We start from the raw sequence: 27,843 nt of genomic DNA, 5'->3' as shown, positions 1-27,843 counted from the left end.
GAAACCAGTCCCTAGTGCCAAAAACATTGGGACCCCTGTCCTAGAATCTCCACAGGTGGCTCTTATGACTCTCAACCACTCAACACACCTTGGCAATGTCTTTGACACCTAAAAGCACACCACGATAAAAAGTAAAGCCACTTACTTTGTGCAAACGCCTCTTGTACATCTCCCCCTACCCCTGTGAGAGAGTCCTGTGGTGTATGCGCTGGGGTGGAGCAGGTGGATGCTGACCGGATAGGCATGGGAATTGGCCTGCTGATGGTGTGGCTGGGGGAGGAGCGGGGAGAGCCTGCCCCCTGGGTCTGGAGAGACAATGCAAGTCATTAATTTGCTTTCCCAAGAAAATGCCATGTGCCATCCCCCAATGCCTCAGTCAAATGTTAAAACCAGGGACAATAAAATTTCAAAGCAGGAGGAAATACAGGTAATTGAGGTGGTCATCCTAAACCTGACTTGCAGGTGCAGATAATTTAGGAATTTAAGATACATAATCTGAGATCGGGGTTAAATATTGGAAACTAACCCTATTAGTATAGCACCATTCTATAATACATGAGATGTGTACTCATATAATGAAGCTATTGTTAAGTTATGTATGCGTTCTCCTTGAGGGACGTTCTCCATAGAATAAAGACATTAAGGGGAAAGTTTTAAATAAAAAACTAAAAGACTATTTGAGGTGGATGCTGCCTAAATTTTCAACCTCTTTGTGATGGCATCATCCTTGGAGGATAATTCATAGTTTAAATCTTATCAGACGATATTGTATGTATTAAGTCTCAAATTAAGAATCAAATAAGGTGTAAATATGTTATCCTGATTTTATAGCAAATGCTGATTGTGTCAAATTACACTGTGACTCAGGAATTGGAATGGGGAAGAGGAAAAAGAAATCTCAGCTTGTAATGTTTGGCTACTATTTTCTGCAGAAAATGTCCTTCTCTTTGCTTATGAAATGGCAGTGGTTTAGCAGGACAATAAGAATAGTAGGCTTTAAAAAATGAGGAAAGGAAAAAGTGAGAAACAAGTAAAAGCCACTTATCTTTGCACTATACTTTTCTGCATGAAACCATTTTGAGACTGTGACACCCTGAATTTTAAGGCTTTGTTTTTATGGAGAGATCCCTTGGAAATGTTCTCCCTATTTCAATGATTAGTTGACAAAAGAGGTCAGTCACACATGCATAAGAAAATGCAAAGAGACCCTCAAGTGCATACACAATAGATTAGGTATTCACATCAATTCCTCCTGGTCTGTTGGGTCTGACCACTAAAGTGAGAACTCTTTTCCAGCAAGGCCCAGAGATTCAGCATCAACCCATTCAAACCCCTAGATGTGCAGCACCAAAGCAGTGGGTATTCAACTGAGGTCTTAGCTTTGGGCTCAGCAGCTTGCAGTTATAACACACAAACAATATCAATCCTGTAAAATTCCATGCTGTTAGCTCTCCAGGACTCAGCATCACACATAATTGTCAAAACCATAAATTGAGAAAAACCCAGAATTAAAACAAAGCAGAACAGAACAGAACACAGAAACAAGTAAAAGCCACTTATCTTTGCACTATACTTTTGCACTATACCTCACCATAGGCGAGGATTCCATTCTTTCACTCTCAACAGTACCTTGTAATGGTCTGTCCAGGCCCAGGAAAGAGAACTTTGCCCAGATGCGATGCATTGCAGCCTGCTTCCCCCAGCCTGCCCAAGGAGGGGTCTGGTTTACGCCAGCAAACTTTGGCAGCCTTAGCCCCATTACCTTGAAACCTGGTGCTTCTGAGCTACCACTGCATCCCCCAGTCTCCCATGGCAACAGTAAATAACTTCACATTTGTGTTGTGCTTTATGATGGTCAAACGGTTTTCCTGTACATTCTCATTGGTTTTCTCCAAGATACTATGATGTAGGCATCATCGGTCCAAATGTGCAGTTATGGATCCCAGTGCTCAGAGAGCTGAAAGGAACTGCTTTATCAGGGGATGGAGCCCAAGTAGCAGGCTGGTGTCTGGGTCCAGGGGTCTGAGTGCCCTGGGTCACAGGAACCATGATGGCCTGGTTGGTGGAGAGTCCCTCAGAGGAGACAGATGTTGGTCAGGTGCTCCCAAGTGCACTTACCCTTGGCCACCCTTTCTGTGCATCCAGTTTAAGGCAGAGCCCTCAGCAGGGCTCCTGGGCCTTTCTTATTTGTCCTCTTTACCAATGAAGCAGAAGAGAGGAGGGACTGGGGGCAGGAGATGGGAAGTTGGACAAAGCAGTTATAGGAAGTGGGCTCCTCTTGGCTATCAATGTGAGTTATCCTCTCAACTCTCAGAACCCAGATCCTCCCGATGGTGGAAAGTTCACAATAATAATACAACTCTACTTTTTGCGTATTAATTCACAGTACATGAAGCACTTTTACATATATTGCTTCATTTTCCTAATAGAGTAGTAGGAATAGTGATATCCTATATCTGAACAGTGATTTGCAGTCTATAAAGCACTTTAACCCCAGATATGGTAGAATCTCTGTAAGTTGACCACCCAAGGGACTGTAAGAAACTGATTAACATACCGAGGTGGTCAACATAAGTAACTAGGCCTACCGTACTGATATGTACAAGTGGTGCATATCTAGTCTACAAAAATGAGGTCAAGTTAAGGAGGTGGTCAATGTAGAGAGGTGGTCAACTATGGAGGCTATACCATACTCCATTTAATACTCCTAACAACCATATGAGGTATTATTTTCCCATTTTATAGATTAGCAAACTGAGGCTCAGAGGGGATAACTGGCTTCCCAAGGTCTTGGAGTTACTCAATGGTGGAAATAAAATGAATCTCTAGCCTCTAGACTCCAAGCCCAGGGCTTTACCACACTGCTTCTTAGGATTGTGGGCACTGGGCACCGTAACCAGCCATCACACGCTTCTGTCTTTGCTTCATTGAGCATGAAACTTCAGCAGCCCAAAGGCTGAGAAGATGCAGGACACAGACCCCCTGCTGTGTGGTGCTGGAGCAGCGTCCTCGGGCCTCCTGCTGGGCCAGGCAGTACTTTTTTATTGCTGTGTCATGGGAAAGCTGTGGATGGTCATGGTGGCAGGAGGACCTTTGGGCTGTTTACTGGTACAGAAATGCAGGCTCACAATGTCTTGTACACAATTTGGAAATCCAAAAAGCTCTGACAAACACGTCATTTCATAATAAATTTGGTCCTAATGGATATGAAGCCATTGATAGGGAATCTGCCTTGTATTGCTTTTCAAAAACCTGAAAAAGTCTGAGTTTTGCAGCATATTTGCACCCAGTGGTTTTAGATTTGGGGCCATGGACTGTATTTCAATATTTTATTGGCTGTACGGGGACTGCAGTGCGCACCAGCCCTGCTCCCACCTCTTTCACAGGCTCCCTTCCCTGGGGCAGCATTTGTGGGGAGAGGCAAGCATCTGGCCCTTCTGTCTTTTCTGTGAGGCTTTCTTCTCCCCTGCTCCACTGGCTCCTGGCTCTGCTGTGAACTTGTGTTTCTCTAAAGCATCCTCGGCCCTACCTCGCTCTCCTTAGTGCCTGGTCCCCAGAGCCAACTTTTCCTGCTGTCTTTTTTAAAACTCCCATTAGTGGTTCTGTGTTAAGAGGAAAATAATTGACTGTTGTTATGTGTTAAGGGAAAAACAGTGGACTGAATCTAAATTATACCAATGTATGAAGGACTAATGGCCACCATCTCCCAAATGAAATCTCTAATTGGTGCAATTTCAAGCAGTTTGATTATGTGAAGAATGTAGGCAGAAGAGTCTATGCTGAAGAAAACATTTGGCTGTATTTTTCCTGCAATTTGCAACTCTTCAGTCATATCTAGTCTTTACCTAGACTTGTGGTGATAGGATACTGATTTCATAGGTGATCATGGCCCCATCTTAACTATTTGTTGGGACACAGACTGGTTAGATGCATACTGTCTCCTAGCATCTACCGTGAGGAAGGCCATTTCTGGCTTTCTTTTCTGTTCCTTTCTTGTAGAGCCACTGGGAAAGGACAGTTACTTGTTGGCATTGGGCAGATCAGTGGCAATATCACTGAGTTTCATTTTCACGGGTGGTGGCCTCTTGCCTGGTCACAAAGCATAGGCATCTGCTAACAACTTTAGAAGAGTTAGAGGGAATAATCTCTGTGAACATCCTTGTCTGGAAATTACTCAGTGATTAATGGAGCTAAGCCTTAAGGGACAATGGTCCATGCAGATCAATATTTAGATCTAAAATTCCCGAGAACAGAGTTGATTTATGGAAGAAGGAAAACATATATCACACTTGGAAAATTTAAAATAGCTCTCTTCCTAGAGAATAAATGAAAAATTAATTCAACCTGCTATTGTATCAATTTTTAAAAAGTCTGACAAGAATAATACATTTTCTGATTTTTTTTATCCCCAGAAAGTATTTTGGTTTCTTCTCAGCACTAGAAATGAGGAATGTTTCAAGGAAGGAGCCACTGTCTACCTGTTGAGCCAGCACACCCTGATGAAGCAGTGGAGGGTATGCACTCCCCTCCCTCAGGCCTGAGGAATCGAGCCCTTAGATCTGGTCATGCCTGCTTGCACTTAGCAGCCTGAGCACAGTAAAACAGTGTTTAGCTGCATTCAACCCTATTTTTCACCCTTTATTCATATATGTTCATCAAACATTCACCATCATCATCCCAACAATAATATCTATAATTGGCCTTTTAAAAGAGATTGTTGTGTAGAAGGTGTTGTGGAGACACAGGCGAGGTGATTAGGTGGTCAGGCAGGAGGCATCATTTGACTTGGGTTTTAAGTGGAGATTTCCAGATAGAAAAGAGCAAGTTTTAGGAGGAGAAGCGTAGCGTGAGGCGTAGGAAGTGTGGAGGGTAACGTGGACTTGGGAGGAAGGCGCCAACGTGGCTCTAGAACCAGACTACTTGCAGGGAGCAAAGAAATGGGAGTGGGAAGTGGGGAGCCAAGCTTGAGGGCCTCCAGTGTAGACTTTATCCTGAACTGGAGGGTCCTCTTCCAAGGTTTTTAAGCAGAGAATTTTTACTGCTTTAGAATTAATCAATCAATCCTTAATTTAAAAAGGTGAGAGAGAGGAAGAGAGTCTGGGAGGGCACCTTTTTGGAACATGAGATCATAAGTCTTCATCCTGTAGTGATTATTTGTGAGGTAAATTGTCCTTTTCCCTCATTTCTGACGGGCTCACTACCCCATAGAACACACACCAGGCGGGACGAGCCAAGGGAGAGGAAGGGAAGTCAAACCCAAACTGGTAAAATTGGTTACTCTTGGCCTGGTGTATTCATCATGTGTTTGGAAGAAGTAAGAACCTGATGCCTACAATTTCCTGAACCAATTAGATCTTTAAGTTATAAATAGAGAAAAGCAGGAGAAGGAATTTGGAATGATATTTGACTTTGTTTTATTTCCCTATCAAATTAGAAAAATTATATTATTTAACATAATACCAGTGTAGAGACCCTATCCTCCCAAATAAAGAACAACTTGATTCCAAAGCGTAGTTTTCTAAGTAAATCCTCATTGTAAGTTTGAAAAAAAAAAAAAGCCCTGCAAATTAAAACAAACTTAATTTTGATCCCTAACTAAAATATGTACCTTGTACCAATCACCCGTCTTACACAAACATGTATATTATAAATAAAACTTTCAGAAAAAGCTTTGAATGTTTTATAGCACACTGAACAGAGCACCTTCTACTTTCAGCCCTTCACGGTATTAGCTGTTTAAAATACCTGCTCAAAGGTGGGTAACGCTGTACAGACAATGGCATATCTAGGATTGTATCTGATGTTCCCAGAAATTGAAAAATATAATCTGATTAGATTGGCACTGTCTAGTATCAGTTAAATGACTTTTTTTCTACTGCTAAAAGTAATTATAAGAGATCTGAATAAATTAAAAGTCCTATTCAAATTTCTTCCCTGAAAAAGACACCGTTAGTTAAGTGTGAGGAGGAAACCTGAGTGTGTGTGTGTACGTACGCAAAATATGGGCCAAGTTTGAAAAGTGCATATAAGTGCATATGTGTATGCATACGGACATACATTCAGACTCAAATTTCACATCTATGTAGTATTTTCAGAAGTGCTCTCACCTCCATTATCTCTTAAAATCAATACAACAATCCCACGAGCCATGTTATTACTTGTATGTTTGAAACAGATTACCAGGAAGTTAATTGACTTACTCAAGATTTACACTTGGGAGCAAAGACCTGGGATCACTGTGATTAACATCTAACTTCAGTAACCTTTCTAAGAAAATATTATTGAGACCTTACTTTCTGGACCCCAAGTCAGGACACTTGGTTTTAGACTGGTACATAATATTTGGAATTGGAAGTATACCAGAAACTCTGGAACATACTGTTACTGCAATTACACCCCAGCTGCCTCATTATTAAGCTTTTTATGAGTGTTCCTTCAATAAATTGTAAAGATATACAAAGAAGAAAGAGGGTAGGATAACTTCAATTCAAGTTTTGTAAAAAAAAATTTATTGCTTGTGATACCATAATCATACTATATTACAGGCACTACTTTTTTAAAATTCATGTTCTCTCCTCAAAGGGAATAAATTCATGCATTACCTCTAACAAGAAACAATGGAAAGTAGGAACTGTATATGCCAGTATAATAAAATACTACATTGAATCACACAGATTTATGATAAAGCAAGTAGAAATCACTGAATCAAGCACAATTTGTTGTGTGGGGTGTTTAAGTTCTGTTTTACAAAAAGAATGTCCCCACAGGGAAAAGGTTCATAAATAAAAACAGAATTTAGAAGCACATGCCAGTCTAAAACCTCTAAATTCTCTCCTTAGATCATGTCACACCACAAGCAGCCTATATATTTGCACAGGCATTTGTTTATTTCCCTGTAGAACTATCTCTATAGGGTTAAGATTCATGGGGTTCTGTCTTTAATTTGACTGAAGGTCAGTGGAAGGAACAGCCACATGAATCTATGACTGCATTTCCTCATTTTATTATTCAGCACTTCTTCTATAAAGCTATGAGTGAAAAGTTTCTTTTACATTTTACGCCAACAGAAATTCTGTTCCCCTGAGAAGCGGTCTTTCTGTACTGATAAAACAACTGATGATGTTTTCCTTTTTTGCTTCATTGCCAGAAAGCTCAGAGTAACACCCCCGCCCTTTATGATGAGTAGATTCGCATTTTTCTTTAGTTTTCTCTTGTTCTGTTTCAATGTTATGAAGTTGCTTTTTATGCCTTTTGTTGGAAGCTGCCTCAGGTCCTTTGTGAAAAGAGCCCTGAGCATATAAGCAGATAAAGAAGTAAGTAAAATGGGCCAATTCTCACAACCACCCAGATAGTGCCTTGCAGACGAATCTGGATGGTAGGGACTAATGCCTTTAGGTGCCTACGCTGATGAGCCCCGCTGGCCAACACCCCAAGATACAGAAGCTGTTGAGGGACTCTGGGGGGAGGAGCTGGAAGGTGGGGAGGCAGGGGTGCCACCTTACAGGCACTGCCATAGCGCGGCCCTATGTATCCATCTGTGATGAACTTCCTGGGCGCAGGAAGCCTTTCAAGAACACGAGGCCCAGGAAATGGTAGGGAAGGGATGTCCAAGGGAAGCGGCTGAAGCAAGGCTGATGCGCCACAGGACCACTGTCTCTCTCTCTCCACCAGGAGAAGAAAGGTGATATTTGAGTCTTATTTCCTTTTTTTAAAATGTACATGCTAAGTAACAGGGAAGAAAAGAGGCCATTTGCAAAGAGAAGTACCCCAAGAAAGGCATTTTTCTCTACCATGATCTAAGTGTATTGGAAGTACAATAGCAGTAGCCCATGTATGCATTTATGGGCAATTACACAGGCTGTAAATGTTGCATGTCCTTCACCCAGAGGGACTGTCTCTTGTTAACATTTAACCATAGTAAAGTAATTTCTTTCACGAAATACAAAATAATGTAATACATTGTCTTTATTGTCTGACATTACAGATTGATTTTACACTTTCCTTTTTTTACAGACCACGGGAATGAAGAGTAAAAATGTGTCCAGCATTTTGCAAACATTCTTTGTTACACACAAACACACACAATGAATAACAGCAAAGAGCATACAGAAGAATTAAAAGGTACGTTGAAATTGGACAGGCTGGGTTCTAATTGTTCCATGGAAATAATGTAAAACTTTTTAATAATGCCAGTGAATGAGATATATTGTCATACATAGCTTGGTACATGCACTTGAAATTAAAGCTGCTTTTATTTTGCTTCTATTTAATTTAATTTTTTTTCCAGTATGCTGCTCCCTCTGCTGGCTCTGAACCTGACCACAGGTTCAGACACAGCTCCAGTTTAGACTGTGGTTAATGTTGCAATGCCTCTATCTCCAGAAAAAGAAAAAAAATCTATGTCATGACCTTCTGAACTCTCAGAGCAGAAAGGTTCTTGGTGATAAGAAAAAGGCTGAAAATTACGTAGTCTTTAGAGATTATTGTCAACCAAACGTTAAATTCAGCTTTAGAGAAAAAGCGAAAAGATGGGAAGTGAACAGTTACTGAGTACAGTCTTTCCCTCACAAAATTGAGCACATTTTGGTGAGCAGTGGGGAACAGGGCTTAATAATTATGTGATGAAAAGAAAGTTAATTGCCTGATTTTCATCAAAAGAGGTTCTACACCATTTCAATAAAATGGAAAAGTGAACTGAACAGTCACAGCATGAGATGATACAAAGGTTAGCGTTTGAACGCTGTGGGTTTTGAGATGAGACACACCTTAGCGTAGCTCTAGTGTCTGTGGTAGGCGTCTTTGTATTAAGACAAGCTTCTGATCAACAACCCTGACAAGCATAAGACTGGTTCGAAACTTTTCTTCCTGAGGATCTGAAAAGTTTCCAACAAATGACGATTTGTTCCCTTCTCTAAAGGATGTAATAGCTCTTCTTTTAATGTCGATAGTAGTGATAGTTATAAAAAATGCTCAATTTTATATCTCTTAATTCAAGCACTACATTGAAAAGGAAGCAAATTAGTATAATTGTTTTTTTCTCTTTCCAAACTGAAGCATGAACATACATTAGAGGCAAAAGCAATGAGAAAACAGCAGGTCGGCAGGCCCCTCCACTGTTAGTTAAGACCTGCAGTAGGGGACATAACTTACTCCCTGCTTCAGTTCTTCTTCCTACAGAAAGATTGAATCAATAACAGTTAGATTACCCAGGGTTCCAATAAGACCACGGACACAGCGCAAAGGAATGCAAGACCCGGGAAATATCAACAGGGCTTTGCTGCAAGTTTGGGCCTCTGCCACCTCAGTGACCATGGAATCATCTCTTTCTTCCATGAAAAGAGGATCTTTCCAGCCATCTTTCAACATGATCTGTCTCTCTGTCCTGGTGTTTGTACATCTTGATACAACAAACCCTGTGCCCAGTTGGGCTAGGCTGATACCAAGGTGGCTGGGTGAATAGACTCCTATCCCATAGGGAAAATGTCATCAGTATGGTGACAAAAGTTGTAGAACATAGGGGGCAGCTTTCAAAGCTTCCTGTCATTCAGTGGAGGGAAAAAAGAGTTTAGTCCTCTTCATTTGGTGTATTTGGAAAAGGAAGGATAAAGAGCTTTTCTGGGCTATCAAATGAGATGATAGGCCAGAAACAGCAGCAGATTATTAATTATCTATTCCTGCCTTGCCCTAAATGGGTCAACCTCCCCCCAGAATTCTACACTTCATGTGTCTAATCTACCAAAAAAGTAAATTCTGTTGAATGAAGATAGTGTTCTCAACACTGTTACCAAAGACAATGATGAGGGGAAAAGTTGACCAAGGAATAAAGCAGAGTGAGGAAAACAAAAGAAAGAAAGGTTAGAAAAGCAGACTAGGTTTCAACAAATGTTTGTTAAAAAGAAGTGAAATAAAAATGGAAAGAGGGACAAAGAAACAAAAAAAGTAAAAGAAAGACATAAACAAAAGAAAAGAAAGAGAGGATGTAAGGACAGATAAAATAAAAACAAGTGATAGTGTCAGGGATGTGGGGGGCCCAAAAGGGAGCTGCCCAGGGCCATTCTCTTCATTGTCCTCCTAGGAGAAGTTTCCTTGCCTTTAATATGGCACAGTTCCCACCCATATGCCTGGTTACACCATAATGAGGCAGGATGATCGCAAAGCACTGATAATTCTCCTGGGCTGACTGTTGCCATAGGTTGTCAACTTTTGACTTGAAATGTAATTTAATATACATTGAAGAAGGGTGGCTTTATTAAAAGAAGCATGCCACTCCCTATGAGAAAAATAAATTATAGTATTCTACAGGTCATCTTATTAATAAAATTCTCTACTCACAGAAGACTCAGGAGATATTCTCATTTAAAGTTTGCATTCGAGACCACTAGAAATCATGTGACTCACCGCTAAGCCACACAGACGAGATAAAATATTTTACTGAAATCCATAAAGTCATTCTTCTTCGTAAAACTATAATCGCCAAAATCATTTCATGGCTCTCTCTCAGTTTTTTGAATTAGACATTAGCCTCTGTTCAATTTAATGAGAATTGCTGAAAGCTATTAAATATAAAATATTTCTAAATAAATCCAGTTTTATTACTTCCAAGGACATAAAGAAACTGGAAATAAGCCAAGAAGCATGAAGGCCCTCAGCAGTCTGGTTCCAGGAAATGGATGAGAATGAGCGTTTTGACTGCCACTGTTTCATTGTTCTAAAAGATGGTTCTACATCAGAGTTTGGAACTTTTTGGGAAATTGTGTACAGTAATTGCAAAAACTTTTAAGAAATACTGTAATAATAGGTCTAGGAAACATTTCATTAAAATGTCTTTACCTTTAGTAGCTTCATGAGACCTTCTAGCTGCACCATTAGCTCTCTCCGGCTCTCCTGGAGAGCAGACATTCTTTGCTCCAGCTCGTCCTTGCGCTGTCTGAGAAAGAAGCAGTTGTCATCAGAAGAAGCATTTAACTCTCTGAGCTAATTACGTTTCACATCCTTGTGGGACTGGTGCTCTAACTGGAAAAGGGCATCTCTGGGTTTTTGACAGGGATACAAGGCAGGGAACTGTCATCAAATGAATGACAGTGTGAGGTGTTCTTTTATTTGTTAGAAGTCACACTACACTTAAAGAGAATTAAAATCCTTCCGGACAGTTCCACCTTTCTCCTGTGAATGAAGTAACCATCAAATGAAGTGTATTCTGAATGCTTACTCCGTAGTGGGCCCTGGGCTATGCCATGGATTCCCCAGAGACAAAAAACACATGACAATTTCAAATTGTCACTGAAAAAGGCCAATCAGAGAGATCTGCAAATGCAGGAGACCACAAGAAATATTGATTACTTTCGTGTTTGGAAATCTGATTTAGAAAAGTATATTTTAAATCTCTTTTGTTGTCAGCATGCAGAGGGGTGCTTTTAGAAATGAAATCTTAGTAGTACGTAGATATAGTCAATCTAAAGTTTTTGGTTTGGGTTTGGGGTGTCATGAAGTGGAGTCACAATAAAGGAGTTCCTACGTAATTATCTTATAACTGAAATTGATCTATAAGGTTAGTGTTTATTTAATTTTGTTCTGTTTTGCAAAACTTACATTAAACTATCAGCAAGAATGGAAACCATACAGGGCAATTTATACTCCATTTATGTTGAGACTAAGAAGTCCCCAAAACATCTCTAAAGGGGGAAAGGAATGAAACAGTGGGAAGAAAAATATTAGTTGTTCATAGTTCTGAAGTACAGGTACGCTTTTCAAACCAATTTCAAACCTAATATTGAATGTTCATTACTGAATAAGTAGTACACACAATTTTCCTTTGCCTCAAAGGCTTCCGTTTGAGTTTGAAATACTTGTACTTAGAAATGTGTGGATGTTTTAAACATGAATTAATGCATGAATGGCTCTGGCCAGACTCAATGGCATAGATGCCATGTTAAATGGAGCTACAGCAGAGACTCTGAAATGAAACACTGCCAATATAAAAATGTCACAGTGAGTCAGGTCAATGACTCGTGCAGTTGAAAGATATTTTGTGGGAGGACAGGTTAAGGATATAGATGGGACATTTCTAATTTATTTTCATGTAGGCTTTCTCTGCAATAAATTCTAAATTTAAAATTTATAAACATTTCCCAATCCTTTTTGAATACATTTATATTTTTACCTAATATTGCCACTTAACGGCTCACTCCTAAGCAAGCCTTCCTTCCATTTCTTTTACAATTGTCTCTTTTTTGAATTCATAGGATAAGGAACATCATAATTTTATAGGCTTTAATGGTGTCTTAATTTAGCCTTTATCTTCCAGGGCTAAAGCAGTCTAATTTCTAAAGTCTGGAAAGTCTTTCCCCATTCAAAAATATTTTTCAATGACAAATCCATTAGCTTTTTATTTGACCTTGTCTGCACATGGTGTTCCAAGTGCATCCATAATTGGTCTTGGTACAAAAGTAGATAATGTTTCTAATTTATTTCTAGTTTCTTCCTTGATACTGCTCTGTAATTTTTGGCCTTTTGGCCACAAGAAAACATTAGGAAGAAGGTTAAAGTAAAATTCTAATATATGTGAGAAATACTAACAGGAATAGTTAAAAGCTATCAGAAAAAAAGTTAACTGGTATTAATTTAGAATTAGTCAACATTTTAAAAAGTGTTCTTTGTGCATTTATCTTGTAGTAGTAATCTCTTAAAAACATGACATTGAATTATTTAATAATATCTTTATTCAATCTTCTCTGTGAGTGTTTATACCCATGGTTACCAAATGCAGTTCTATAACAAATCAGCCTCCACCATTCTAAGGACTAAACAGTGATTTCATTTTCCTAGAGCTGAATGTATTCATCTTTAAAGGAATATCTTATAATTTTAAATTATAAGATTATCTCTAATTTTTTATGTGTGTTAAAACATACTTTCTCTTAGGACAGTACTGGAAAAATTAATAAAATTTTACTATAGATTTTATATTAGGTAATAATGTTTATCAAGATTAACTTTCCTGAATTTGATGATGGAACTATGAGGGAATCTTTTTTTCTTAGAAAATAATACACATTAAGTACTTAGGAGTGAAGGGTTATGATGTCTTCAAACAAACTGTGACTCTCAGTTTCCTCATCTATTAAAGGAGTACAACAGTAGCATCTTTCTCCCAGGTTTGCTACAGCAATTATAGCTTAAAGTATACTAACTGTCAGAGGAGCACACAGGAATGCCTTCTAGGCAGAAGAATCATGTAGAATATGGAGCCAGGGAAACAAATCAGTTGGTATTTAGGTGTCTCAGGCCTCAGGCTTTGGGTGTGGGCTAGAAGCACAGATGTTTCCAGGAAACCCAGTCTACTCAGCGTAACTTTGGGATCAGCTGGGGTCATGGAATACCCACAGGTCTGGGCCAGAATGATGGTTAGAAATTTCAGTCTGTTCCAAGATGGCAACATCAAAGAAGGCAGAAATATCAGTTGGAAAATGTGTCATCAGGGAACCAGGCATATTAATATTCCTTTTCAGATTGTACCATCCAGAATGCAAAAGCTAAATGGGGGGGAAACTCAAAAAAATGCCTGTGAAAAATTCATAGTCATAATCCCTCTAATAGAGGATGGGATGGCCAATGGAAGAGGTATAATGAACATTTCAGGCAGAGACAAGGTAGCTAATGTGGAGATGAATGACTATTTCCAAGTTGGTTCATTCATTTAAATTTCTGTGTACATTAGGCCTTACTTTCAATTTGTAAGCTTGGAAGGCCTACATAATCCTGTTTGGCAAAAGATACTTTCAAGCAGATATTAACTTCCGAATTTGATGAGGATGATGATACAAAACATCACGTACTCATTATTATTATTATTATTTTTTATTTTTACCTCTTCTATAGTAGGAATGTACAAGGATTTCTAACACAATTCTCTGAATGTAGGACCAGAAATCATATAGGTTGAGAAGAAAGAATTATAATTCTTTCATTAAATTAGTTTTTAAATTCTCAACCTGTGGGTTGTGACCCACAGGAACTGTATTAAAGGGCCATGGCATTAGGAAGGTTGAGAACCACTGTTCTAAAGTATGAAGTGATGTCTTCACATCAAGCAGAGCCTACAAGCTTGCAGGTTCAGCAGATCTCTTTATCACATGTCAAGCCTTGATAGGTTTGCTCATCTGATCTGTATATGGGTCTTGTGATAGGTGAAGAGCATCCCAGATGGGGAGAGCAAGAGGGCTGCAGGTTGGGCCACTTGTGCTGCAGGGAACCCCCAGAAACATCCATGACTACAACCAATAGGGACGTGATAAAACCTAATAAAGTCATACAGACCTGCTTCATTTAGTCTCTTTATGGTGGAAGAATTTGGCACTAATTCTGGCGAGCATTTCTGAGAAGAGCATTTGTACTTAGTATAAAAAGTATGACTTCCAAGTAATAGATATAGCTGGAATGTACTTGACACCCAAACTGAAAGATGAAAATATGTAATATTTGCTAACTAAAGGTGCCTTGTGAAAGATCAGTGTGACATTTCTATGAGGGATGTCTTTGAATTTATTTTTGTGTTGTTTGCTACACAAATGCATTTGAGTAGCAAATGATGTCTTTCAATTTATTTTGGTGGTGTTTGCTACACAAATACATTTGCCACATTCAAGGCTTGGTACTAAGCCAGTCTGATGCAGAGCCCAGAGTGAGATTGCCGTTTTATAGCATGGAGGTAGTGGGAGGGACCACAGTCCTTACCCAAAGCCTATTAACTCTCTAGGTTTCTGACTTTCTGTTTATGCTGAAATGAAGGGGTTAAATCAGATGACCTTCTATGGTCTCTTCCAACTCAAATATTTAATGATGACAGGCCAAACAAAACCAGGCTTTTAAATCCATTTATAGCACAAGATGGTATGAGGTTTATTTTTAAAGGCATTTAAGGCTGGGCGTGGTGGCTCCTGCCTGTAATCCTAGCACTCTGGGAGGCCGAGGCTGGTGGATTGCCTGAGCTGATGGTTCGAGACCAGCCTGAGCCAGAGTGAAACCCCATCTTTAAAAATAGCTGGGCATTGTTGTGGCAGGCGCCTGCAGACCCAGCTACTTGGGAGGCTTTAGCCCAAGAGTTTTAGGTTGCTGTGATCTATGATGCCACAGCACTCTACCGAAGGAGACAAAATGAGACTCTGTCTCAAACAAAATAAAAAAAAAGGCATTTATAATTTTTAATAAAGCTATCAATTTAGAAAAATATCAGACTCCCTTTTATGGGTTATAGGTAAATTTTTAAATTGGAAAACCTACAATGTTTAGAAGTTCAAACTTTTTTTTCCAGTGAGAGATGTTATTTCTGATATTTTGATCCGAATACTATTTCCTTTTCTCTGTGTCAAATGAAAGTAAAAAACAAACAGCTTCTTTGCAAACTCCCCAAATCTCAGCAACTAGGTGTGTGCCATAAAACTTACAATTTATCAGCAGCTATGGTGGTTAAGGACTGCTTTCTGGCTACATACTGTTAGATCTTTATTAAAGATCTCCACCACTTACACTCCTGAGAGGATGTGGGTGTCCTCTCTTACCTGAGGAGCCGGAGCTCTGCCAGCAGGGTGGGGTTTTGCTGCGCCTTCTCAGGCGTGGGCTGAGAAGCTTGTTCATGCTCTAGCCGAAGTCTCTGGATCTCCTGTAAGATTTCTCTTGGGAGAGAGGAGGAAGGTGAGAAATTAGGGTCAGTTAAATTCCAGGATATTAACAGCACAGCAGATCAGGGCCACTAGAACAAAGAGAGAAGGAATCATTTGACGTTTAGGAGCAGAACCAACAAAGGCTTTTGTTTGTGAGGCTTTGGCTTTGGCTGTGGCTGTTTGAGGGCTGTGGGTGTTGGGGAGACTAGCTTCATCTCCAGCACATCCAACCATGAAGGCTGTGGAGTGTGTTTTTCAGTGTTATCACCAGGCCTCCAACATCTCCCTAGTAAGTAATATAATGCTGTGTGATGTATTCAACTTCGAGAGTGCACTGCTTAAGAGACAAAAATGGATCCTCTATTATTTATGATCACACTCTGACACCATGAAGTACCAGCAGCTACCAATAAAGAGACATCTGGAGAGAAAATAAGGATAAATGGTGCTCATTTTACAAAACTAAATAACCTCATTCTCTCACTAAGAAGGAAATTCTTCGTAGTGAATTTGTCTGAGAAACCTCCAGTTAGACAAAATTCTTTCTCTTTTTCTTAACACTCTCAGCCTTAACAATGGAGGAAGCCTTAGAAGGAAAGTGCTTTTAAATGGATTCACTGTAATTGAGTCTGTGACATGGAGTGCCGCTGATGTGACCTCTGTTGGGAGGTGAGACGTGTCAGTCCATTATTGATGCTGGGGCCTGGACTTCCCTGCATTTAGGTGAACATTAGCCTGGGCATAAAGGATATGAGACCTGTCCAAGGAAAATTATCCCAAGCCAATCAGAAGCCATTAAGCAAGGCTACAGATCACATATTCCTGGGAGCTGGGGATACGAGTGTCAACAAAAAGCGTAGGAGTCAGTACAACAGATCAGAACACTGAGCATTGAAGGTGAACTTGGCAAGCCAGGGAGTAGCCTTCCATTTGGAAGTCTGATTTATAACTGCCTGCTTCACAAATACCAGAATCAGGAGGCTAATTACCAGCAAGTCATTCTACCTTAGGTGAGTGTGGTGAGAGGTTGGGCTTTCATTCAGTGGTTTTTGACCTTTTTTTTGTTCCCCTTGGTGTTCCATGATGGAAAACTTTTTAAAAAATAAATCTTCCATAGAAACCCAGTATGTCGGACAGTTAAGGGGGGCTGCCCTGCTTAAAGAGAGTGGCCCCCTGTGCTGCGAGCCCCTTCACTCCCCTTTTCAGGTACCTCTGCAGAGGCCCTAGGGCAGCACAGAGCTCAGCCTGAAAAATCAGAGCCCCAGGATGTTCGTGATTTCCTCCAGGGTTACTATCCTGATACTTTATGACTTTTGCTAACGCTCCCTGGGGGTTGTAAAGACAGAACCATGACAGAGCCATGTAGCCCAAGGGAGGAAAGGAGAATAGCAGCTCTGGTAGGAAAAAATAATGCTGAGCTATGGTACATGCATTGAGTGACTATACAGGGCGGCCATAAAGTTCGTGTGGAATTAAACTGGCCATAAACTTTATGGCCACTCTGTATATGCCTGGAGCGCTTAATCTGTACCCAGGAACTGTGCCGTCATCTTTAAGCTTATTTTATTTAATCTGTTAACAATTCTATTATATGTAGTACCATCATCATCTCTGTTTCAGGATCAAGGCAGAGATCAGTTGAGAGACTTAGCCAAGTTCAATAATAAGTATGTGGGAGAGATGATGTGAACCCAGGCAAGCTGGCCCTGAAACCCGTATGTGTCAGACTACCTCAGTCTCTGACACTTGCTTCACCTGGTCTAGCCAAGGCAGGCTGTAATTTATACAGTGTAATTTGAAGACTGCTGTTACTCCTAGAACTAACTGGTTCCTTCAAAGGTGCTATAGAAAAGCGTTATCTTCTAAAGGTCATCATGGAAATGTGCATGAATTACTTGAGTAGACACAGTTATGGAGCTAAGGAACTCAGAGACCTGATTGTTGGGTTAATTATCACTTTGGAGATATGGGACCCCTGGGAAGTTTGCACAGTGCGGAAGTGTGACCTGGATGAGCTTCTTGGACAGTGCCTTGGGATCTTTGGAGAGCATGTGCTTTGAGAGATGAGCTCAAGAAGGACTAGCTGCTAATCAGAGGAGGGGTGGAGAGGTCTAGGAGACACAAACGAACTCAGGGACAGAAAGAAGCTCTCTTTCTGCCATCTTGTCTCCTTCCCATTTCTTTTTTCTCCTTTTGGTTTTTTCTTTTTTAACATGGATCTAGAGAGCGCAATCTAAAAATGTCCAAGCAAGCAAGCCGTAAGAGTGGTATTGAAGCATGGTCAGGACATTCATGGAGCTTCCTGTTGATTCTGAAAGCAGAAATAGACTGACATGGAGGCAGATAACCCTGGAATATTTCCTCAAAAAAAGTCCTAACTTCCCCTCAGGTGTGCAGTCCTCCTGTCTGAGTGGAAGCGGAAGATTGAAAACAGACTCTGGAGAAGTGGAAGAGCAGGTTAACGCTTCCGCGAAGGTATCTGTGGGCTGTGGAGTTTTCCTTCAGTCTTTTCCTTCTAAGAAGAGATGTGGGAGTAATGCTGGTGCTTATGGGAAATCAGGCCAGCTGTGACCTTCCTCTGATCATGCACAGAGACCCTCGTGGGGTCTTATCCTATCCCCAATCCCTGACTTTGCTTTTCACACGAGGACAGATGGATAGGAAGAAGGAAAGAAGAAGAGGGTGAAAGAAATCTGCTACTGAAATCTGAATTATGTAAAGATCATTGGTGGACAATCTAGAATCCCTTACAGAAAGTTTAGAAATGAATGGTAGAGAATCTTGTAAAGAAACATTCCACCAAGATGTATGCTTTTATTTAGTTAGCTCCTGTTCTGGTTCCTTTGATTTTTGTTTCTCATGCCAACTATTTAGTGTCAATCCTCATCTTGTCACCAGCTCCTAATCAAGTCCTTGTAAGGGCAAGCTGCATGTTTAACAAGCTGATTGTTCTGCCATAAACATGCAGATACTCTGTCACATGCCTGATCGCTGCTGTCTACCATGACAGGAAAAAATTTAATTTTTTTAGCTTGGTATACAACCCCCATATACCAGTGCTTTCATTTTACTCTTCATCTCAGCCCCTAGGTGCTGGCCAGGCAACTGTCTTCATTGCTTATCGCAAGGTCAATATATATTTTTACACATAATTCCATCTCCCATGTTTTGCTTCCAAATTTCACTTTTCAACTACAATCCTACCTTCCATATCAAGTTTACCCTACACAACCTAGGTCACAATGATGGTAAAGTGGGTCATGTTGGAGAAAAAGGATAGAAATGAAACCTCAGTTTTGAAATTTCATCTATACAGTGGGGATGATAATAGTCACCTATTATCTATTCTGAGGGTGAAATGAAACATTATTTGTATACATGTATTATAACTACATAAGATTGTCATTATTCTCTCTTCAATACCTCAAAACAAAGACCCAGATTTCTTCCTGCGGCCACCTGGAATCTCTACTCATATGCTATGGATGCTGGTCTCCCCAGTGGACGGCTCCTTGGTGGGCAGCACTCACACTATGTTTTTGAGAAAAGGGATGTAAGCTGGAGCAGGAGGTGTGGGATGACATCTGGCAGAAATTCTGAACCAACAGACTATAGAGAGAGCCAGGTCCTTCTCCAGAAAATGGCCTCAACTCTGGCAAAGTTCAATTGTGCCTTGAGCCGGCATAGCCTCCTACTTCTAGATCAAGTGGTAGATTTTATCTCTCCTCTAATCCTTTTTTCTTCAGCTCTTCCATGCTGACTTTGTTATGGGACACTCACTTGACTTAGTGACATGTAAATTCTGAGGGAGTCATTTTGAGTAATCTTCCCTATCATATATTAGAGTTTTACTTTGTTGACTAAAAAAAAAAAAAAGAAACCCACCCTTTGTGTTCCAATTCTAACATTTGCTAAGGTTACTGTTAGGTCTAGGCTAAAGTAGAAAAATACCAGTTAACTCCTGACAAATTCCTGGGCTGCAAGCCCTCAACAAAATGGAGTAAGTCTGGTTCACACCCAAGATAGATGGGAAAGTACTCACTAACTTCTCGCTTGATGAACTCCTGGGCCTGGGAAACGAACTCACTATCCCCAGACTGACCTTTAAACAATGCCAGGTGGAGCGAATACTGAGACAAGGATGTATGGAGGAAAAGTACTGGAACTAAGATGTGTGGGAAAATATTAAAACAAAGATGTATGACATATAGCTCACTAACCAAAAATTCTGCTTCTGTACAATGCTTACTTGCTGCCCCCCATACCCCCCAATGTACCTGGAACAGCCTGCATGCCAACCAGGATGCAGACCAAGCCTTAAAAATCCAACTCCTTAAGCACTGGGGCTGCTCTCAGAAACCCCATGTTGGGACACTGAGGCAGTCGCCAGCTGGCTCTTTGATAAAAGGACTTTGCTGTAAATTTGGCTTGTTTGGCAGTGTGGTCTTTGTGGAACTCCTGGGCACTACATTACCAATAGTAATGTTTTGTTCTAAAGAAGTAAAAACTTTGGGTTAAATCTAATTGTCAAAAATTTAAAATTGGTCCATTTTTCTTTTTCTTTCTTTCATTTTTTTTTTTTGAGACAGTCTCACTGTCACCCTCAGTAGAGTGCTATGGTGTCACAGCTCACAGCAACCTCAAACTCTTGGGTTTAAATGATTCTCTTGCCTCAGCGTCCCAAGTGGCTGGGACTACAGCTGCCCACCACAAAGCCCGGCTATTTTTTGGTTGCAGTTGTCATTGTTGTTTAGCAGGCCTGGGCCAGTTTCAAACCCACCAACCTCAGTGTATGTGGCTGGTGCCCTACCACTGTGCCACAGGTGCCAACCCTCCATTTTTCTTTTTTTCTTTCCATGCCCTCTTTGGTGTCTGAATTGATATAAAGCGTTGAGACAACATTTGAACATGGCCTCGGTGTTCAACAACTTCTCATCACCATCAGAACTTTCACAGCCTTTCCACCAACCTGAGAGTCCACAGCGATTCTCTCCACTGTGTGCTCTGAGCCTTCAGGCCTCCCTGCCCCTCTTTGACCCGCTGTCCCTCAACTGCTTATTTCCTTCCTATGGGTTATTTCTCTTACTGAATTGTAAGTGCCTTTGCTCATTTGAAACCAGTCCCTCTCTCAATAGCTTTTCTGCCTTAGCAAAAGTTTTTGCACTGTGGACATAATTAATGTTCTATAAAATTGAATAGGTAATTGTATAGACTCGCGACTGTCCTGAACAATTTCTAATTTTTTCTAACTCTTCTCTATGCCCCTTCCCTCTCCCTTATTAATTCTTGCCTCTTATTCCTTGATAAACTGAGAGGGATCCCATGTGACAAACATTCTTTTGTGTTTCAGTTCTGATGTAAGCATATCCCCTGGGGGTTCAGAATAGAGCAACAGTTTCAAAGGCTATTGAGAGTCATGGTGTCACATGGATGGAGTTATTTCTATTTTAATTTGTGGTATCCTAATGATGAGAACCAGGTCCTAAGACAATTAAGGCAAAAGCTTTTTCACTAGTAAAAATATGAAAATGTGCCAGTGGAGGCTGCATCTTCCTTTTTATTTTTTCTGTAGAACTTAAAAGAACACTTTGTGCATTCATCCCCAAATTCTCAGGTCAACTTCACAGGCATGGAATGATAATCACAACCTCTTCCTTTACTTTATCAGTCTGACCTCAGACGTCACACGAGTGTTGAAGAATGACAAATGACAGTGAACATGGAACACAGGGATGCCTCTGCAAGAAATGCAGGATGTACAGATTGTTCCTGTGCTGGTCATACTCAGCACTGAGTTATTTATTATTTTATTATTTTTTCACTCAGTATATATTTACTGAGCTTCTACAATGTTCCAGGGAGGGCTCTGGGCCCCAGGGGCCATATGGTGTGGTCTCTGTTCTCAAAGAACCTCTACTGCAGTCAGGAAGACAGATAACGAACAAGGAAGCAAAACCCGAAAGTACAGTTATTTCAGACCCTGACGAGTGTAACACACACAGACACACCCACCCCCACACAGGGAGGGTTGCAAGATTAGACATGTGGTCTTCTAGGAGGTGACATTTGGGATGACAAATAAATGACAAGAAGAAGCCCTCCCTGCAGAGGCCTGGGAGAACTTTCTAGGCTGAGAGAGGAGCTACTGCAAGGGCTGTGAGACAGAGGTGTCATGAGACTGGCTGTGGGGAGCAAGATGAGCTGAGGCTGGACAGGCAGCGAGGAATCAGCTCAGGCGGCACCTTGCAGGCCATGGGGACAGGAGAAGGTTTTAATGAAAAAGTATGATGGGAAACCAGTAGATGCTTTGACCTGAGAATGACAAGAGATGATTGATGTTTTTATGAAGAACAGGCTGGATTGGGTGGTGGTGGGGATGAGTGGGCAGTGGTTGAGTGTGTACGTGAACTGTGAGCCAATCTGTGCTGAACAGAGGAAGGACTTGCTGTCGGGCTGGAGATGGAGGTGTTTGGCTTAAACAAATGGATGATGGTAGTGTCGCTCCAGGTGACTCTTCAGCCTGGGGTCCTGACAGGGAGCCTACCAGGTGAGCCTCCTCTTCTCTCTGGGTGGTGGAGACACCATGTGCCTAGCTCCTGAATGAAATTAAGTATGCCAGAAAATGGGAAATGAAGACTGTCCAGAGGGATAACATTAATTTCATCGACATCTCAGAATTGTACACACACTCAGTTTTCTCATTAAGCTCCAGAAGATCTGAAGATTTCAAGACCAGCTTTTCACAAGCCAGCATCACTGACTGTAGATGTCTTCCCTGGAATATGCACACAGGGTGAAAAGCCCAGAGCAGTGGTTCTCAGCCTTCCTAAGGCCGCGTCCCTTTAATACAGTTCCTCATGTGGTGGTGACCCCAACCATAAAATTATTTTCATTGCTACTAGTAACGAAATGAGGTCTGAGGTCATAGAGTAAAGGAAGAGGTTGTGATCATTGCTACTAGCAATGAAAATAATTTTATGGTTGGGGGTCACCACCACATGAGGAACTGTATTAAAGGGTCACGGCCTTAGGAACGTTGAAAACCACTGGCCCAGAGACTTTCAAGTGTGACTACCAGTTACTAATGAACACACAAGCTGATCCAATGAGCTACGTGCCTACAAGGCCTTACCTGTTCTTGTTTTCTAGTTCTGCAATCAGCTGCCTTTGTTGCTTATTTGCATCAATAGTGAAGGAGATGTCAGGAGCACTTCTCTGCTGAGGTGGCTGCTGTAAAATATGTAGTTCACACAATTTAATATTGGGAAGGTGGACCCATGCACTTGGGAAGACAGGAGTCATGAGCTATGCAGACAAGGAAGAGGAAACTGTTTCTGTTAAAACAATAAAAACAAATACAGAAAATTAAACAGCCATTCCTCACCTAATCTATGCAAATGGAAAGCAGAATCGAATTCTTTGGCAGGCAAACATAAAAAACATAGGAACAACTGTCCTTTAGCTTCCTGGCTTGATGTCTCTGGGAGCCTACCTCATTCTCACCATGCTGTCTCCATTGTAACTATTCTCTCAATATAGGTGTTGAGACAGTTCTTTCTGTAGAATTATTGTTCAGTTACTGTAATGTACAATTAAATATTTCATAGTTTTAAAATCATAGTTAATAAGTCTTACTTTTCTGCTTCTTTGGATTAACATATTTTTATGCATTTCTTTATTCACATGTAATTTTACATTGATGGATTCATATACATGGATATATTTGATTCTTCCATCTCCACCTGACATCAGCTCGTCATTCTCGGTCATGCCATCACCTTTATCAATTGCGACATACGAAGTCAGAGATTTCTCCATTCCCATCTAAACATGTATCATAAATCATATCTTACCATATTTATATGCCTGTCTATATAGAGTCAAAGGTTTATTTGGTATCTTATTTAAAAAAATGGTTTCAGATTATGTACTCTTGTCTGGGCCTTGCTTTCTTTGCTCTACAGTACATTGAAGAAATTCCTCCAACTCAATTTTTAATTAATTATTGTTTTGGAGCCAGAGTCTCACTCTGTTGCCCTAGATTGGGTGCTGTGGCATCATTGTGTTATCATAGTTCACAGCAAGCTCAAACTCTTGTGTTCAATCAATTCTCCTGCCTCAGCCTCCCAAGTAGCTGGGACTGCAGGCACCTGCCACAATGGCCAGCTAATTTTTCTATTTTTAGTAGAGACAGGGTCTAGCTCTTGCTCTGGCTGGTTTTGAACACCTGTGCTCTAGCAATCTGCCCGTTTTGGGTTCTCAAAGTGCTAGGATTACAGGTGTGAGCCACAGCACCCCACCAACTTTTATTTTTTAAAAACAAGATTTAAAAATCATAGCTGATATTTCTACCATGGAATGCAAAGCTTTTATACATGATACCTGTTGCATAAGCCAAAAGATAAGGAGAAATTAAACCAGCTTTTTAATGTCCAGAAATCTGACTGTAGGGATGGTTAAGTTTAGTAAAGGCCTGACTTTTATAAAACCGTTCTATGATTTTTAATCCACATCTCTTTTTAGTAAAGAAATGATTAGCATTGCTAATGAGAAATTTTGAGGTCCTGCATCTTATATCCTAAGTGGCTTTCTATAGCTAAGTCTGGCATACGGTGGCTTGGACCTGTGATTCAGGGTTTTCTTCCGATTTTACTACGTAATTTTCTCTTTTGTGTGTATATTTATTTTATGTATTCATAAATGGTAGAAATTTACCTGAGTCAGTTGTGGATTTCAGCCATTGCTTTTCTCTTTACATTAATTAATCAGGAATTATCCAGACAGAAATGCACCTAAGTAAATGGCAATATTTTTATTTTTTATTTTTTTGAGACAGAGTCTCACTCTGTGTGCTGAGTAGAGTGCTGTGGTGTCCTAGTTCACGGCAACCTCAAACTCTTGAGCTCAGATGATCCCCTTGCCTCAGCCACCTGAGTAGCTGGGTCTATTGGCACCCACTACAATGCCCAGGTAGTTTTTCTATTTTGAGTATAGAGGCAGGGTATTGCTTTTGCTCAGGTTGGAGTCAAACTCCTCAGCTCAAGCAATCCACCTGCCTTGGCCTCCCAGAGTGCAGGGATTACAGATGTGAGCCACCGTGCCTCGCTGTAAATGATCTTTCTATCTCCTTTCTAAACTGGTATCATCTTACTAATTCTGATTTATTAAGTTAATCATACAATTCTTGATATGTGATTATTAAAAGAGTGGCAAAGGAACTAGAATTAATGTGTAGATGGGATCCTTCCTATGACGGGCACACAAAGGTGATGTGGGACATAAGTAGGCAAGTAACACAAGTTAGAAATAAAACGATGGCTGGAGAATTTAATGCACATATAAATACAAACTTGTGCATAGGGATTTAGAAGCCTACCAGGGATCACTCATTCAAATGTTGAAAAGGGGCAGGTAGGTAACCCAGACGACAGACGGGGCCTAACGTACGGGTTGTGGCCGAGGGCTGCCTCGACTCCACTGCCACGAGGACCATGCACTTGGACTCTCAGCTGAAAATCAAGAGGTTTAAGGGAAACCACCTGAGATGTAAAGTCTGACAGCCAATAAAGAATTAAAAATACTGCCCTAACGAAACATTTCTGTGGGACGAATTTGGGTTTTGGGCAGCCGTTTTGTGACCGCTGGTTAATGTGGCACTGTTACACATTTTCATATCTCAGTGGACCCTAGTAACAGGCAGCACTGACATGTACAGTAATTATAATTATACCTACTGACAGATGACAGAGGAGGGACTGGACACAAAGAGGCGGCACTGTGAGTGATGATGGAAGCTGGGACACAGACTCAGAATCCCACACCGAGTCCACCTCACCATGCCACACCCTCTGTTCATACAGTAACTGCATAGGGCAAGAAACTAGAAAAAAGGTTTTTCCAGAAGCCTCGTTTTCTCTTTCTTTTCAAATGACTCCTGAAGGGGTTGCGTGTCCTAAAATCTAGTTCTCTTATTCTCTCATTTTAATTTAACACTTTTGTTCTTTATGGAATTAAAAATGTCATATACTGAAATGTCATCTCTTTTACCACGTCTGATTTGGGGCCAGGTAGGACACTTTTCAGCCTGCTATGGACTCGTCCATCTTGCTCATGGTAGTTTCTACCAGTGTTATGGTCACTGATGTTACAGAGAGCAAGTGCCAGGGCCAAGGCAACGCCATTCTCCAGCTCCATCTGGGATCCCTGGTGAAATGCCACACAAAGGGCTCTGATAATGGCAACACCTGCTCTGAGTGGAGGAGGCACCAGCTTCCTCACTGGCTCCCCTCTCATTCACTGCCTATTGTGGGGCCCTAATCGCAGCCCAACCTCAGTTCAGTGCAGACAAATTCTGAATCAAGGTTGCAAACTGCTTGTTGCTTTTGTCTTAGAGACAGAAGCAAATGGACAAAGATGTCAGTTCTGTTGCCTCTACTAGTATATTGTGAGTGTCACTTGCAATTATTCTGACTTAGCCTAGAGTCTTTGCGAAACATACCTGCCTTAAATCTATTTAAAAAAATTACGACCAGTCCTTGCCCCCTTCCTCAGGTCCTCCTGTGGGGTTGACACTGAGAGAAGGGGACATGGACTTCCTTCTTGGCTGCAGGGCCATGCTGCTGTAGATAGCCTTGTTCCTTAAGTCTCCCATTTAAAAACCGGAAATTCACCACCAGCTATCACAAACATAGCAATAAACGCATGAATGGTAAAGTGGCACAAACTGTCCTGGTCACTAACATCAGCTATAATGGTAACAATGAACATAACATAAGAAATTCAAGGATCCCAGATGCCAACAGATGAATCCATCCACTCAAGCTACTTACAGACGAGGAGGACTCTGCCGCCAGCCTCGCTGCGTACCTGGCGATCAGCCTGTGTTCTTCGTCAAGCCGGTTCGAACTCTCTAGCATGCTATGGAGAACAAAGCAAGAAGGAGATGGTTAGGCAACTTAAAAATATTCACAAATTCATACTACCACCAGAGGGGTTTGCCATTTCAATTTTCAGTGTTAACAATTTACAAGCTATACAAAACCCTGTTCAGTTAATGATCTCAAACTGGGATTCATGATATGATCTAATATATGGCCAGGACGGTCATTAATATATCCTGTCTTCAGTCAATCCAATTAATTGTCTCACTAAGACAGCTCTAAGGAGAGGTGCCTCTTCTGGTAAATATTTCTTATATAATTTCTCTTTAATTTTATTGGCTTTAACATTTTTATTTCCATATTATGAAAGTGACACATGTCCAAAATTGACATGATAGAAAATATGGAAGCAAGAAGAAAAGTAAAAAAACTTGGAGTCAGTGTCCAGAGATGTCCACTTGCAGGTGTTCCTGTTCCTGCACACTGTAATCTCTCCCCCTTTAGTGTGGGCTGAGCTTGCTGACTGGCTTCTAATGGATATCATATGGTAGAAAGAATGGACTGTCACTTCTACATATTAACAGACTATGGCTTCTATCTTGGGCTTGCTTTCTTTCTCTTGAGCTCTCGTGGATTGTGGGCCTGGTAGGAAGCTGGCAGCCATGTCCTAAGACAGCCCTGGGGACGACCCAGGTGTTGAGGGACCCACGCCAGCCAATGACTGAGTAAATGAATCCCCACTGGTAGAGCCTTCAGATGAGATCACAGCCTGAGCCCATAGTGTGATTGCAACTTCAGGGAAGTTCTTGAACCAAAGGCACCTGGCTAAGCCAAACTTGGATTTGTGACCTACAAAAACAGTGAGATAGTAACTGTTTTCTGTTTTAAGCTATTATAGTTTAGGGTAATTTATTGTGCAGCATTGGATAACTAATACAATTCTCATCTCTAGTATTACTACCCAGGTAACCTGCTTTTCTATTTACTTCCAGAAAAGGGAATTATTGTAATGGCTCCCAATGACACTAATGGGGATTGTTTAGTATCTCCTATAAATTCATAGAAACTATTCATACTAAAATAATATAGATCTGAGTCCCTAAAAGCAAATGCAAACAGAAGAATTATCAGTTCTTCCATATTTCAGAAAATTTCAGCCTTAGAAAGCCCTTCTGTCAAGACTAAGTTCTGGGTGCCATTCAAAAAAATTCTATGAAACATACCAATAGCACTAAAACCTGTTACAGACTAGACGGTGGTCGTTTGGCTTATTAGTTACTGTGGTGTGTATCAGGTCAGAATCC

The 27,843-nt window shown here is 40.8% G+C and overlaps 1 protein-coding gene across 25 annotated transcripts in view; it reads right to left on the bottom strand.

Moving 5' to 3' along the window:
- The window catches only part of DTNA (dystrobrevin alpha), a 383,284-nt gene that overhangs the window by 14,337 nt on the left and 341,104 nt on the right, over positions 1 to 27,843 (bottom strand). For 11 of the 25 annotated variants that reach the window (XM_053571194.1, XM_053571201.1, XM_053571200.1 and 8 more), the window contains 6 exons: positions 26,489 to 26,576; positions 22,792 to 22,889; positions 15,558 to 15,671; positions 10,831 to 10,927; positions 9,151 to 9,171; positions 146 to 305 (listed from right to left, as the gene is read on the bottom strand). In XM_053571194.1, coding sequence (XP_053427169.1) covers positions 146 to 305; positions 9,151 to 9,171; positions 10,831 to 10,927; positions 15,558 to 15,671; positions 22,792 to 22,889; positions 26,489 to 26,576 — 578 coding nt within the window. Of the gene's footprint in view, positions 1 to 145; positions 306 to 6,489; positions 9,172 to 10,830; positions 10,928 to 15,557; positions 15,672 to 21,216; positions 22,256 to 22,791; positions 22,890 to 26,488; positions 26,577 to 27,843 lie in introns of those variants that run through there. The other 14 variants (XM_053571212.1, XM_053571202.1, XM_053571199.1 and 11 more) reach the window with 3 other exon arrangements.

The sequence above is a fragment of the Nycticebus coucang genome, chromosome 19 (assembly GCF_027406575.1).
Source record: "Nycticebus coucang isolate mNycCou1 chromosome 19, mNycCou1.pri, whole genome shotgun sequence".
NCBI lineage: Eukaryota > Metazoa > Chordata > Mammalia > Primates > Lorisidae > Nycticebus > Nycticebus coucang.
Note: the sequence above shows the minus strand (reverse complement) of the source record. Positions and strands in the feature narration are given on the sequence as shown.